Source organism: Cynara cardunculus (genome assembly GCF_001531365.2).
Source record: "Cynara cardunculus var. scolymus isolate 2C chromosome LG 2, CcrdV1, whole genome shotgun sequence".
Classification (NCBI taxonomy): Eukaryota; Viridiplantae; Streptophyta; class Magnoliopsida; order Asterales; family Asteraceae; genus Cynara; species Cynara cardunculus.
Window position 1 is genome coordinate 62,119,807 of NC_037529.1, and position 15,982 is coordinate 62,135,788.

At 35.1% G+C, this 15,982-nt stretch overlaps 2 protein-coding genes across 3 annotated transcripts; one reads left to right on the top strand and one right to left on the bottom strand.

The window, feature by feature from the left end:
• The first annotated feature begins 4,302 nt into the window (after nucleotides 1–4,302).
• LOC112507564 lies at nucleotides 4,303–6,286 on the top strand. Of its 2 annotated transcripts, XM_025112205.1 has the most exons (2): nucleotides 4,438–4,520; nucleotides 4,607–6,286. In XM_025112205.1, exons 1-2 carry the CDS (start codon nucleotides 4,515–4,517, stop codon nucleotides 5,855–5,857), a joined length of 1,257 nt encoding a protein of 418 aa, XP_024967973.1. In that variant the 5' UTR covers nucleotides 4,438–4,514; the 3' UTR covers nucleotides 5,858–6,286. The 2 variants fall into 2 exon arrangements, with proteins under 2 accessions (XP_024967972.1, XP_024967973.1); XM_025112204.1 differs by having other exon boundaries at nucleotides 4,303–6,286.
• A 2,851-nt stretch (nucleotides 6,287–9,137) lies between these two features.
• LOC112506870 lies at nucleotides 9,138–13,627 on the bottom strand. Its single transcript, XM_025111174.1, has 5 exons — nucleotides 13,573–13,627; nucleotides 12,427–13,445; nucleotides 12,240–12,319; nucleotides 10,566–10,830; nucleotides 9,138–9,554 (listed from the first exon to the last, which is right to left on the bottom strand). The coding sequence occupies exons 2-5, from the start codon at nucleotides 13,181–13,183 to the stop codon at nucleotides 9,295–9,297; spliced, it is 1,362 nt and encodes a 453-aa protein (XP_024966942.1). The 5' UTR covers nucleotides 13,184–13,445; nucleotides 13,573–13,627; the 3' UTR covers nucleotides 9,138–9,294.
• Between the last annotated feature and the right edge of the window lie 2,355 nt (nucleotides 13,628–15,982).

The following is a 15,982-nucleotide window of genomic DNA, read 5'->3' on the forward strand; positions in this document are numbered from 1 at the left end:
TATATATATTAATTAATATTAAATCTTACTCTTAGATGGAAAAAAATCATATAAAATAACACGTAATGCGTTTTTTTCTCACGATTGTCACAATTTCAAGGATTTTGAAAGAAAGTCCCTAAGTCTGCATTTGGTACATGATACAAAACATGACAGGACGGGACAAAACTCACAGTCTCACGTTTCGCACAACATATAATAGAACAAGAACTTATTGTCCCACGTTTGGTGTGATATTGGACAGAGACAAGAACTGTGACATTATGGGATATTGTTTAAATTTAAAACTTAATTATGTAAAGACGATTTAATTATATTGTTCTTTTTTATCACTGCACTAAACAAGTTTATTATCGATACTTTAACACCAAAATAATTGAAAATCACTAAGAAATCATTCAGGGGGTTTTAGAATCATTAAAAGACAGACTTTTTTTTTGTCAAACAACATTCACCTCTTAACGATTCAGAGACTGCCTGCTAATGGAACTATTAAGAGGTAAACAAACAACTACAGAGAGAAAGATGTGTTATTATGCAACATTTTACATTCCTACAACCAAATCAGAAGCGTCCATTTGGTCATCAACGATTACGGTAATCGGTTGTAACTTGTAACTACTTATAATTACAAAAAAAAAACCCAAAAAAGAAAAAAAAAGTAGATAGTGGATAACTAGATTGCACCGTTGTATTTAGAAAAAAAGACAAAAGAGTCGCCATTGGATTAATCGGTTCGCATAGCAGGTTGGATATCTAGGTTAATAAAAAAAATGACAAAAGAATAGACAAAAAGATTAAAATAGTCCTTGATTTAACAGAAACATCATTATTTTACACCAAAATACGGTAATAAATTGTAAAACGTCAAATCCAATGTAACATTTAAATTAAGTACTTCTAAATTTAAATGTTTTCATACGTTACTCGTAGTATAATATAAATTAAAGATGTATTCCTTTTGAAGCTTTAATAGATCTAAATTTTATGTATTCAACTTGCTTAATATAATGTTTATGTTTCATAATAAAATAATTTAGTTCGAGAGTAAATACAACCTATTAATTTAGTTTACTTAAAAGTAGTATGATACTATAATCTATCTATACTTATGGTACATGACTTTTCAATTTCATAACACTGATAGTTCATGGAGTTAACACCATTAGTTACAACCGTTACAAGGGACAAATCAGTCTTTGAACAAACTACAGAGACCAAAAGTGTAATTCACTCCAAAATAGTATAGGTCCACATAAGTGGCCACCTGTGTTGCCACAGTGGGGGAACAAATACACACTGGACATTTTGATCGCTATAAATAATAAAGGGATAGTAATACCGAGATTGTGTTCGCAGGGAGACATCAAATTTTGAGTACTAAGTCGATAATACAATGATTTCAATTAGAGAAGAAAAAAAAAATTAGTTTAAAGAAAGTGGTACGAGTGTAAGCATTATCCAAGACATTTTAGTGACCTCATGGTCATAAACATGTGGTCACAAAAACATATGCAAGAGTCATTTTCTCTCGAAAGTGAATTACCACGGATAATGGCCACATGTCCCCACAAAGTCACCATTTTGATTTCCTTCATTTGCACCAGATATCGATTAACTTTATTTCGTTTTGTCATTTACCTTTTTTCTTCTCTTCATCTTCTGTGTTCTAAAAAGCTTGACCTTCAACCACAAGGGTGGTGCCTGATTGGTTTGAGCTTGGCTCCAAAGGTCAAAAGTGTCTGGAGGTCTCAGGTTCAACCAAGAAGGAACAAAAATCTCTTTGTGGCCATGAAGGTTTAAATGCGGTGACTCCGGGATACCTGTAAAGCAGGTGGTCGTCCTGGGATTAGTCGGCTCGCATAACGGATTGGATATCCAGGTTAATAAAAAAAAAGTTTGACCTTCAAGAATGTCATTATGCAACCGCAATGCAAAAAATGATATTTTTCAGCTATCCATGGATTTACATCGCTCACCATAGTGGCAAGCGGAGTGACCATTTTCTGTAATCTAACATTTAACTCAAAAACAATGCGTCCAACCATCAAAGCACAGACTTTTATTATCAACAACTCCAAATAAAAATAAATAAATAAAAGGAGAAACACAAACACAGAAAGGGGAAACACGCCAAAAAATGAATGAAAAACACACATAAACGAATTTAATATATAACTATCTTACGTTAACCGTACTTAGCTTCAAATACTTTGTTTGGATATTTCAATGTCCAACCCAAAATAATATGTAAACTTCTCTTGAGTGATTTGTTCCACACAACGGTCGCTAACTGGTGGTGTTAACTCTACGAATATTATAAAGCTGAAAAGTTATGGACCATCAGTGCAAACAGTTTGTTTTAGGGACCAAATCCAGATATAAAGCAAACTATAGGGACTACCAATATAATTCACTGAAAATTATATATAATAAAAAAGAATATACTTAGAAAGTCTGTTTAATGTAAAAAAAATATCATATTACCTATTAAATATTGTTAGCACGAAATTTACGTATTTAAATTTACAATTTTACCCTTATTTGATATCTTTCTCTTTTTGCAATCCATTAATTAAAGATATATTTTAGAATTTTAGTTACCTTTTTTTAAACTTAGCATTTATTTCGACACAAACATAAATATAAATACATACATTTATTTTAAAGTAAAGAGATATATCTAAAAAGTAATTTTTTCTATTAACATGGATATCCAATCTGTTATGTGAGCCAACTAATCTCAGCTCGAAGTCACTGCATTTGAACCTCCATGGTCATACGGAGATCTTTTATTTCTCATTGGATTCGAATATGAGATCTCCAGACGCTTTGAACTTTAAAACCCAAACTTAAATCAATCGAACACCACCCTTATAGTTTAAGATGTAAAATTTATTACATTGATTAAAGATGTTACTGGGTTTGTCCGTAATTAGCAACTTGTATATGTTGTTTTTTAATCATCATTCATGTTTATCTTCCAAGACACTCCAAAACAATTTTTGTCTAATCACAAGTAGCACTTCATCATTTCCAAAACCTTTTTTCGATTCACTTTTTTATATCCTCCCACGTTAATTTTATAATTTTTAGATTTCAAAATTTAACATGAAAAATCTATCTTACATGTAAAGGTCGTTTGCAAAACATTTACCTGGTAAGTGTTTACCGGTAAAATTTAATATTATTATTTACTTATTGGGTAAGATTTTAGTCCATAAAAACAATATTATATGCAACAATTTACCCGGTAAGCGCTTACCGTGGTAAAATTGTCGCCTTCACTTACCGAGTAAGGCTCTTGGTCCTTGTCTTGCTCTTACCGGGTAAGATTCTTGGTACTTACCATTAGGGGTGCTCAAAAACCCGACCAACTCGATCAACTCAACCCAACTTGATGCGAAATAACCCAACCCGAAGCAACCCGATGTCTAATCGAGTTGAAAAATTATCAAACCGTAGATATTGAGTTACTATTATTTAAACCCAACCCAAGCCGATGAACCCGATATCCTTTTATATTCTGGATTTAATATGATTGTTGAATTTTTATTTATATATACATTAGACAATTACACTATCATGTATGTTTTTCATATACACATATCTTCAATCTATTCATATCTCTATATAACTCATTCATATATATGTAAATTGAGAAAATTAACTGAATGTAATATACGTAAGAAATATGGATAAGTTGTATCAAATGGTTGATGATGAAAAATAAATTATGAGTAGAGAAATAACATATTCAAGGTTAGAAGAATATATTAATATATCAAAGTATCAACCCGACCAACACGGGTTGGTCGGGTTGGGTTGCACTTTGGTTTAGGTTGGATTAAATTTTTTCCAAATCATAAGTATTTGATTGGGTTGTTTAAAAGTCTTCTATCCGATTAATCCAACCCATGAACACTTTTACTTACCATATTAATGCGGTGAAGTAACGTGATTTAATTTTTTTATTATATTTTGAAATAATATGGTTTTGTGTTAATTAATTAATTTATAAGAACAATCCACCTGGCAATAATAAAGTTGGCAGTTTGCAAGGGGGGAAATGGTACCTATCCCAACTGGACCCCGCCAATTCCAGCTAACCTTCGAAGCCATGCTACTGTCACCAAGACTTTAATATCACCCACAAGCCACGTCACCGTTTACGGTGTACAGACTGATAACTGTAACACGGAATTCAATGCAACCACTTGTCAATTTAAAAATTCCCAGGCACGAAAGAGTAGGATAAAACCCCACTTTCTGTATTCATCTGATTCCTACCGAATGGAGTAGAAGAAATTCAAGATTCAAACCGATAGCAAAACCTCCTCTGTTTTGATAACCTGCGCCGATGGAGAACTACTCCTACACCTCCTATGCGGAGTCCGGCGAGTCGTCTCCCAGGTCTCGTGACGTGGACTTTGAGAATCCTCAGCCGTGGGAGGATCAGTCGGGTTCGACGAATAGCAGTGGGAACAACTATAAGGTGAAGGTTATGTGCAGTTATGGAGGTAAGATCCACCCTAGGCCTCATGATAACCAGCTCTCTTATGTCGGTGGGGAGACTAAGATCCTAGCTGTTGATCGTTTTGTGAAGTTTGCTGCTGTCAACGCGAAATTAACGGCGTTATGTGACGGAGAAGTTTGTTTTAAGTACCAGTTGCCGGGTGAAGATCTAGACGCCTTGATTTCCGTCACGAATGATGATGATCTGGAACACATGATGCACGAGTACGATCGGTTGAATAGAGCTTCGCCTAGTCCAGCGAGGTTGAGGCTGTTTCTCTTTCCTCTTAGTGGTCAAAGTCCGGCATTGACTCCCGTTCACAGTTTTGGTTCGACTGAGGGGAGATCGGAGCGGGAACGGTTTATGGATGCTTTGAATTCTGGTCATGTGCAGCCTAACACGCCACCGTCAGCACCGCCGCCGCATGGGAACGTGGAACGCTTTTTCGGTTCGGACAAAGGAATGCCGATGCAGCCATCTGGAGTGGCGTCAAAAACTCGAGATCAACATATCGCAGATCCGCATATTCATCCACATGAGCCCGAAATTGCTGTTCTAGATGAGCGTGGAATCGAAGCCGATCGGATCCAGAAACACATCCAGGACCTACAGAGGTTGCGAATTGGAGAAGAGCAACAACCGGCTCTCTACAGGAAACCAAGTGATGATAATCTCGGTGCTGGTTACACAGGAGACTACTATGTCCCGAAAATGACCGAAAAAGTAGCTCCGACAACATTGCCGGGAACTGTACCCGCTCCTGCTGCCGGATACCAAATTTCCGGCGGATTTACAACATCAACAATATCATCGGATCAACAACCCGTTTACATGATTCCAGCTCACGCGAGTATGTATCACGCGCCCATGGCAAGACCAGCTACCGCTCCTGTCAATCACGGCCAGGGATACTACGTCCAGAGGATGCCAACCGAGGTTTACCGAGATCAGCCAGTTTATAACGTTATGCCACCAGCACAACCAGTGGTGACTCAGCAAACCACACTGTCGTCACAGCAACAGTATCTACCACAAAAAGTGGCGACATATACGGAAGGCTATCGGATGGTCCAGTCGACAACAGCTGTGACAGATCCGGGTCCGGGGGCGGGGTATGCTCAGGTGGCGTACGACAACGGGACTGGAAGGCAGATTTACTACACCACCCAGGGCACGGTTGCACAACCACAACAACCGCAACAACTGCAACAATCACAACCGCAATTGCAACCAACTGCACAACAGTATCAAGCAATGGCTGCCGCTGCAGCTGCGGCGACATTAAATCAAGAGAGTGGCGGTACTAAGGTTGTTCCTGCAAACATGAAAGATTTCATATGAACTTATGAATCTGTATGTGCCATCCTTCCAGATTCTATGAGATTTTCCCCATTACGTACGTTATGTGGACCTCATATTCTGAAAATAAGGTACACTTTTTTTCAAATTGAAATGGTTAGATCCAGAACAATTGTTGTATGCTATTCATGGAAAATCTGTTTTTGATCTGGCTTTGATCATTTTATTTTGAAAATCTGTTTAGCCATAAGTAAGTTTAATATTTTTGGGGAGATAGGAAGGACCAAATTCATAGAAATAGTCTTATATTATTTCTTATCACTCCTAAAAATTTATATGATTTGGATGCTGTTTTCGAAGCTTTATTTTTACTCCTGTTATGTCGGTAGTCAAGTGGAAATTTGTTCATATAGTTGTTTTACTACTTAGTTTATAGATATATGAAATCTGTGTGCTCGTATGTTTCAGTTTTTTTTTCTTACAACTTTTTACATATATTTAATCACTTTCATATGCACGAAATTGTTAAAGTTTGGTAATAAAATAGTTAGAGGTAGATGAAGATATATCAAGGTTTTAAATGATGTGACGGCGAAGTCAAGTCTCAAGCCTTACGAGTTACGGCAAAATCACAACGTTTTGAAGGTGTGCCTTAAGGCAGCACACACTCACACTCACTCTCACCGTTGTATGTGTTAGTGTTTTGAATAATACTTTCGAACAATTTAAATTCATATAAATTAATAAAAGTAAAAAGAAAGAAGAACCATTGATACCAAATATATAGAGCTTATAGAAAATTATAGCAAGAATGTAAAATCGAGATTAAATCTCTTGAATCTCTACTCACTATTTTTTTCAATTTTCAAAGAATTCGTGTTCGACTTTCCGTGTACAGAAATTTGAGTAAATATTTATCTATTTATGTTTTTAGTTTTTAGGTTTTCTTTTTATGTTTATTTAAGTTGTATGTTTCATACATAATTATCATTTATCGTTCAAATTATATATTAAAGTAGCCCTGCACCTTACAAAATAAGGCGTTGTAACGTGCCATAACGAATTATAGTGAGTTAAGCCTTAGAGTGAAGTCAATGGGGTTAACACGGTGATGAATGCAAGCCTTGACGTCATAACGAGTTATTTAGACCCATGAGATATATAAAGTTTTGTTCTCATATTTTCGTCATAACTCTTATTCTCACAACCTACCTTATATAGATAGAAGACGAAATGAACATAAAATTTGGTTAAATATTACTCTAATTTTGATGAATAAGGTTGGTTTTGTTCTATGTCTCTCTAATTTGCACTTCATTTTGTGTTTCTCTATATTGGACCCGATATTTCATTGAACTAAAACTAAATTGGTGAATACAATCCAAATGAGGCTCAAACCAAAGATAATGACGATGCGACATAGATCACATCTAAAATCAGTCAACTAATTGTAATGACACCATGAAGTATTTGGTGAGGTTCAACTTCACTTATACAAGCGTGGAATCACACTAAATAGCATCTTGAAATTAAAATTACCGACATATCTTTTCTTATATTGATTGTATGATACACATCAACTCTGAAGCTCAGAACCTGAACTTTAATTCCGATTCATGTTTCATTCTATTCTCGTCCCTCTCCAATTTTATTTATAGTTTTGTGTGATTTTGAGGAAGGGAAGAGAGTTTCCGGTTGATCTATCAGTTTTATGAAATATTATATCAGTTAGTTTTATAGAGGTCAAACATTGACGGTAAGAAGTTACTTATCTATACTATATTATAAAACATTTGACAAAAACTCTTAAAACTATTTTTTATACATAAAGTACTGTTTATTGATGCATGTTACTTAAAATTCAAGATTACAAGTGAATTGTACGTAAATACAACTTATTAAAGCTATATGTCTGAATTTGTGCAAATAACTGCAGATAAACATAATCAAAAATACATGATAAACATCTCATTTTAAATATAAAAAACCTAGAATATAATTAGGATAATCATTTAGAAATACTTAATTATTATCTTTATAAAATATTTTATTATTAAACCAAAAATAAATTACTTCGTTATTAAACTTAAATTAAATTATAATAAAAAAATAAATTAAAAAAATTACACAAAAAAATGAAAACTTTTAAATAGTCAATTTGATACTGACATTGATATAAAAAAATTCAAATTTTTATGATACACTCAAATTTATATTTTATTCAAAAATAAAATAGTTATCGTTTTCTTAAAAACACATAAAATCGTATTATAACATCGATAGCGACAAAGAATAAAATAAAACATTAAAATCGAGATGTATCTCACTGCATTGCGTGAGTACCTTTCTAATATATGTAATAATAAGTTGTAATCTTGAATTTTAAAGAGATTTTAAGAACACAAGGTTAACATTGTATACTTGTATAATATTGTAATTATATAAATATGATTTGCTCATAATAAAACGAAATAAAACCGTATTATAACATCGACTTAGACAAAAAATAAAACGAAATATTAAAATCGAAATAAATCTCGCTTCATTAAGCAAATACCCTTCTAATACAATCAAATATATAAAACACAATCCAATCCATCACATGCCATGTCTCCTTTCTTAATTTATTATCGTATTTGCATCTTCAAAATCAATAACAACTTACCATAAAAGATCACATAAAAACATAGAGGGAAGTTCAGTAGAAAATCCAAGAAAATGAAAAACTAAAACACACTTCGCTAACCATTCATCGGAACGGTATGTATATATATATACAAGTAACTGAAGCTAGTTTTTGGCTTTTAGTAAGACCCCAAATACATACACATGAATCTTGTCGAGTCATATTTTTTTAAGATTAATATCAAAAATACATTTCAAACTTTGCCTAGAAAAAATGATGTAACAAAAGGTTGATGCAAAAAGTGTGCAAGGGTCCGTTTACCAAATACTTATCTGGTAAGTGCTTATCAGTGAAAGTTAGCATTATTATTTACTTATTAAGATTTCAGTCCACCAAAACGACATCACATACAACAATTTATCCGGTAAGAGTCATTGCTCTCACTTAACGGGTAAGACTCTCGGTTCTTGTCTCGATCTTACCGGGTAAGAAAGATTCTTGGTCATTACCATATTCATTCGGTTAGATAAGATGGCTTGGTAAACGCTTACCCGAGTAAGCGTTTGGTAAACGGCCCCTAAATGCTAGAAACTTCTTGTCCCAAAATTCTGTGTCTCATCCCTGTCAAACAATTACGAATCACGTGAAGAGACGTCATCATAATTAGCAATAAAGAAGGGAAATGCAAAATCTAGGATCAATGAAGAAACCTTTGGAAAAATTCAATAAAGAATAGCAAGAAAAAGGTACACAAATATTCTGTTATTAACTGAAATTGAAGCTGTAGAAGGCCAAATGAAAAAATCCCACCAAGAGCGGTGGCGTTTACAGGGCGAACGATGCTTGATTGGCCTCAAAGCCGAAGGTACCCTCCCCTTTCCCCACCTCCGATGGTTCGTTTGAGGAAGGATCTATGGTTGATGGACCAGCTTCTTTTCAAAGCTCTTTGTCTTCTCCACGCGGTTAATCGGCTATAGAGGAATGGAAACAGGAAGCATAAGAGCACAAGAACTAATGTCGCCACACAAACCAACAGAACGTTTCTGAAACCATTTTTCAGCTTCGGGTCTCTTTGCTGAGTCCAAGGGACACCTCCCACGTTCATCCCAAACACTGTCGGCATATAATCCAAGAAAATTTCAATGTCAAAATATGAAATCAAGAGCTTAAGTGCCATTTGGAAATGTATGCCCCTGTCTCAATATATATGGAACCCCCATTAGACTACTTTCCAGAAGAGCCGCAGAGGAGAGGAGAGGAGGTTCTAGCATATATTGAAGAAAAAGTGTCCAAGTCTAGCCGATCTAACACACACCCCTGCCATGAAGACTAGATGGGAAAAGATGTCTCAGATGGTAGACCTCAGTTCCGATACCATGTAAAAATACGTGGAACTCCATTAGACCACTCTTCAAAAGAGCTCCTGAGGAGAGAAGGGGAGTTCAACTTAAGATATATTGAAGAGAAAGGGTCCAAGTCTAGCCAATCTGGGACTCTGAGATGGTGGAACCATGGGTCGGAGTGAACGTTGGTGATTTTGGGCTCCTTTAGGTAGGGTGGTTACTGGTTACAGGAAGTTAACAAAGTAGCAAGGGTGCGTTTGATACGTAGACGGGATGGGACTGGACCGGATCGGACGGGACGGATGAGAATGAGGTAGATGAGGGTTTTAGGCTTTTAACTTGACATGGGTAGTAGTTTAGTAATTTACCAATCTTGTCCCATATCTTCACGACAGAAAATTTGCATTTTTGTCTCACTCAGGTCTGTCCTGCCCAGTCTAATGTCGCAACAACTTAAGACAACAAGTCTTTGTACTGTTGGTATCTTCTACTCTATACGATTCAATCTGGTTTGTGCGGTCAAACCTATTGCATTTCAACTTCAAAACTATTACGAATTCAGAGAGAAGTTTAACAGCAAGAAGCATCCAGGTAAAGCATTGTCAAACTTTTCTTGAAAATAAATAAATTTCTTAATAAATTTGAAGTTGAAAACTTTCTTGTTTGACCTCAATAATCAAATTATACATGTAAACGAGGATGTACTGATGAGTGAACAAAAAGATATGATTTTAATGCTAAAAGGATACTGAATAGGTAAGTTTCGAGTAAAAAATCTAACCTCCTGTGATGATGGATAGCGGAAGGAATATGATCGAGAGGAAAGAGAGACAGTACAGTTTTCTGTTGATTTGCTCGGCCTGCCAGCTGTCAAGACCAGCCTGGACGGCTGTGACTCGATTGCTTATGAAGCCAACGTTGTCCTTTAGTCTTCGGAGTCGCCCAATCAACTCTTCAAGTGAATTGATGTCTTCACTGCTAAACCAATCTTTGGTGGAACACTTTTCTTTCACTCGCGGGAACACTTGTTCCCCGTGTGCAATCGACTGTGTTCATAAAAAGACACGAGACTTCACGATAAGGAAGATTTGCTAGAAAATAACACAAAACTTATCCAGCCTCAATTACTTGGAAAGTCAAGCCTAGCACTTTGAGGGTACGTTTGATATGTGCGAGCAACAAAACTTATTGTACCATGTTTGACACGACATTAGACTTAGACACGATAGGACTTGAGTGGGACAAAACACCAAAATAGGTGGAACAAAAATTTGGGAAATAGGACAAGGGGCTGTTTACCAAATTTTCCATTAAGTCTTGTATGGATAAATTTGTCTGTTTGGATAAAAGTATGTTGTTGTTTACTTTTCTATCCTGAATAATAGTCTGAATGATAGAAATGACATTTTTATACCCTTCAGTTCATCAGATTCATGGTTTGCATCTCTCAACATCCAAAAAAAACCCAAGCTACTGAAATTGTTGTTCTTAAATATCAAAAAACCCAAGCTACTGAATAAAGAAGATAAATGAGATAAAAGTGTTTCGATTTATTTTCGCACCAGCAATGATATTTTTTTCGGTGAAGCAGCACCAGCGATGAAAACCGACGGGAACAAATATTGTTGACGGGAAGAAAGTGAATGGGGGGAGAAATCAACAAGAAGAAAGTGAACAGGGGAGAAATCGACAAGAAAGTGAACAGGGGAGAAATCGACAAGAAAGTGAACAGGGGAGAAATCGACAAGAAAGTGAACAGGGGAGAAATCGACGGGAACAAAAATGGGTACCTGTGTTGATTAAAACCGAAGGAAGAAGGTCGCGGGACGGAGAAAAGTTTCCGGAGAAGAGGTGCAGCACCGTTCTAGAGGCGACGTTGGCTAGGGTTTGAAGTGAAACGAAAAGGGGAGGCGTGGGATTTTAGGGGTATAATTGTCAATTTTTTGGCTTAACAGGGACAACACACCCTCACCATACTGTGCGAATAAGCTCATTATTTTATCATTAAGCCACGCTGAACCCCTACCTTTCCCACTAAGTCCAACGCAAGGACTCTTTCTTTTATTGATGATGCGTAAGCCGCAAGTAAACATCCATACATGGCTGTGGGAATAAGCCAAAATATCCATTAAGCTGATTAAGGCATGAGTAAACACCCTCTAAGCTAAGCGTATCAAATTTTTCACCCACCTACCTCTCTCTCGCCTGTCCAGGCCAATTCAGTCCCGTCTGTGTACCATACTCCCCCTAAAGATTCCTAATCGCCAAGATTTATGTAACTATTCTCTGGCTAAATTGTTTGGATCATGATATTATTTTTTGCAGTTCAATGTAGTTGTCTTCTTCTATAAACAATGGAAAAATAACTGTCATCTATTTTCAAGTTACAAGTTCAAAAGCCAAATATGAAATCATTTCTAGGATGGAAGGAGTCAAAGAAGGTGGCAAGAACTACCTGCAGGAGGCGTTGCAAATCTAGATGCATTTTGGGAAATCTTCTATCGTCCAACAATTGTTTCTTCAAAGCAAAACCACCTGAAATTTGGAAATTACATTATTAAACATAAGTTGAAGTATGATGAGTTCACTAGATGAATATGCAAACCATGATTCAAGATTTCGGATTAGAAACACAAGTTTACCTTTATCCAAATCAACTTCTACAGAATCGAGCTCAATCTCAAGTTTAGTAACAACATCCTCAAGATGATCCAGATGCGTGTCAATAACATGAACAACAAGATTTGAGACAGATTTAGGAACAGGATTGTCAGCCTCCTCAGAATGATTCATCGTCAACAAGAAATCAAGAACATGTTCCTTGATCACAATGCCACCCCTTTCTATCGTCTCATCTCTACCAAATTTAGGACTTGGGCTCTCGACACTTGGAATTTCAGTAAGAAGAGACTGGCCCATGGGCGAAAAACCCAATCTGGGTACCCGGCCTAATGACACAGTAATCACTGAATGCTCAGTAATTCTAGCAGCCAATCTGAATGTAAACTTGCTAGAGGCTGGACCAGGTGAGTTGACCCTGAATACAAGTGCCCCATCAACATGAGCACAATAGGGTCCATTGCTAACTAAAGAAAGAATGCCTTGAAGCTTCAATGGTGGACAAAGAACATCAATTAGGTACTTTGCCGATTGAGAAAGTTTTTGGTTCCCTTTAGGAAGTTCAACATGATACCAACAGAACTTTTTGCCGCTACCCTCTGCTAAATCCCATTCTTTATCACAGTAATCCCCAAACCCATCAAATCTATATGCTTTTAGTCTAACCAGACCAGGATAACGAGTCGGAAAGGGACGCGTCTGAGGTTGATGAACTCCTGTGGATGATCCTGCCTCCAAATCCTCTTCGTCCATCTCGTGGTTTAGCATCTCCCTACCCATCTCTAAAACAAATTCCTCAAAAATCTTGCTTAAAACATAACTTATTGAATGAAAGCATTAACTCAAACACCTGGCCTGCAACGCGTTATCCCTTGAATTTGGAGATCACAGCAATCTTTCAGCTGCTTGCTTGGGGATCAACAAACTAAAACCCCCAACAAACAATAATTCTTAAACACATAAATAACTGATGAGCCAAATCCTTTCACCAAACCCGCCAAGAAAATAGCTACTTTAAATTTGAAACCACATTGATTTACCCCTGGTGAAAGAATCAACATACTTTAGCACAGAATCTATACGAACTGAACCCAAGATAAGTATGGATTCAACATCAGACATTCGGGAAAAATGCAAATTAAGAGAAACCCATAAAGAAAAGGTTTTACCTCATTGAAGCCGACGACTTCTTTGTATGAACTTGTAAGATGAAAGTAAACGTATAATAAAAATGGCGTCGGACGGAGGAAGCAAGACGAAAAATAATTTGGGAAGACACGAAGAATCAACTGGCTTTCACATATCCTGCCAGTTTCCCGGAAACTTCAAACGTCCAGATTTAAGAGTTTTTTTTTTTATTATATTACTTAATAAATAAATTATTTTTTTTTTTGAATATTCTTATATATCAAAATATAATATTTATAGGGATACTTTTTCATACTAGAAGATATTCGCATAATGCATTAAGATACATATTCATTTTAATATTTTGTTTTATTTTTTTGTCTTTGTTGATATAATACGATTTATGTAGTTTTGAGAAAGATAATGTTTTTACTTTTGAATAAATATAAATTTGAAGACGTCATAATTTTTTTTAAAAATATATCAATATCAATATCAAATTAACTATTTAATAGTTCTTGTTTTTATATAATTTATTTTTTTATTATAATTTAATTTAAGTCAAATAATGAAGTAATTTATTTATGGCTTTACAATATATTTTTTATAAAGATAATGATTCTGTTAGAACTCGATAATTATCTTAATTATATTTTAGATTTTTATATTTAAAATAAAATATTTATTCTCTATTTGATTATGTTTATCTATAGTTGGTTACACGAATTCAAACATTAAACTTTAATAAGTTATATTTACGCATAATTTACTTGTAATCTTGAATTTTAAGTAATATGTATCAATAAATAATACTTCATGATAAAAATGGATTTTAAGAGTTTTTGTCAAATGCTTTATAATATAGTATAGATTCTTTTAGATGATTATGGTTTATAAATTTTAGAGTAAACTACAAATTTGGTCATGCTTTATTCTTTCTAACATTTTTGGTCTTTACAGTTTCGAAATTACAGATTTGCTTTGTGATATGCAAAAGCAACCGGATTTGATCTCTCACTCTAATGACCGTAAAAAGAACCCGTCAAGCCAGGAGTCTTTTTCTACTTTTATCTCAATTTCTTTAATATATATGTATATTAACGGGACCAAAAATGTAACTTAATATAATATTTACACCAAAAAACGTAAACCTAAACCCAGAACAAAGTTTTTCGTATGCATACACCTCGTCGATTACAACTCTCCGTCAGCTAATTCCCACCCGATTGCCAACAAACCTCACCACTACCCCACCACTCCTCCATCAACGAATTCCAAACTGTCACCACCATTCCTTCGCCCAAATCAAACCTCTGTGGATCCTCGTTGCATTTCTCTCCCTTTGGTCATGACAAACCCCAAATCATCGCCTAAAGCAAACCATTTAGGGGGTGTTTGGGATTGCTTATTTGAAACAACTTATGCTTTTCTACAAACTCACTTATCAACTTATTATAAGTCAGAAGGGTTTAACTTCTTCAAAAACTTCTTATTATCGGTTTGACACCGGTATAAGTTGTTTATCCAAACACTCAAAAGTGCTTATTACCGGTGTCACACCCCCTTAGTCACAAACTTCCTTGCCGATGTCCCTCTCTCCCGATCTCAGTATGCCCCATTGAAGCACCTCGTTGTCGTCCCTCTCCCTCTTAGGTCTACCAAATCATCAAGTCTACAGATTATGAAGCAAACTTGTTGGGGATGCAAAAGGCGGAAATTTTCTTCTTCTGTTTACTTCTTCCCTGTGATTTACTTTTTGAAGATACAAATATAGGTTTGATTTTAGTTTTGAGATTTTAATTTAGATTTGGATTAGATTTATTTGTAATATATATATATATATATATATATATTTATTACTCATGGTTCTTCTCCATTACTTTGATTTTTGAATTTGGATTTTGAAACTGATTTTGATTCTGAGATTTATTTTTTTGGGATTGATTTTTGTTTATGTTTTGATCGGAGAAGATGAAGATAGTTGAAGAAGACGATGTTTGGCCGAAGAAGATGATATGAACTATAATTTTGGTCTCTGATTTTGATCGGGTAAAAAAATAGTAAAAGGACCAAGTTATCCCTAACATAACGGGTTTTTTTTAACGGTCATTAGAGTGAGGAACCAAATTTGATAGTTTTTGTATACCAAAATGACGAATCTGTAATTTCAAAAATGTAAGGACCAAAAGTGTTACAAACAACAAGCCACAGGGACCAAATTCGTAGTTTACTCTCATATTTAATTAAATTCAAGATCGTGTCCGTGAAAAATAGATTATACTTGATTAAATATAAAGCAAAAATAGTAAAGATGGCATCCGATTTCTGACAACAATTATTTTACTTTAAATATTGAAAAACTATTGTTAAGATATAATATTATCAGTATGAATATTTTCTAGGATACGTTGAAGAACTTATTTTTTAAATAATTACCGGTTGTGTATCCGT

Excerpts from the sequence above, each read along its gene's own strand:
- LOC112507564 (XM_025112204.1), top strand. The coding sequence starts at position 4,361 with ATGGAGAACTACTCCTACACCTCCTATGCGGAGTCCGGCGAGTCGTCT.
- LOC112506870 (XM_025111174.1), bottom strand. The coding sequence starts at position 13,183 with ATGGGTAGGGAGATGCTAAACCACGAGATGGACGAAGAGGATTTGGAG. Across the intron at positions 10,831-12,239 it reads ATTTGCAACGCCTCCTGCAG|TCGATTGCACACGGGGAACA; the intron begins GTAGTTCTTGCC and ends TTATGAACACAG. Across the intron at positions 9,555-10,565 it reads GCTATCCATCATCACAGGAG|TGTTTGGGATGAACGTGGGA; the intron begins GTTAGATTTTTT and ends ATATGCCGACAG.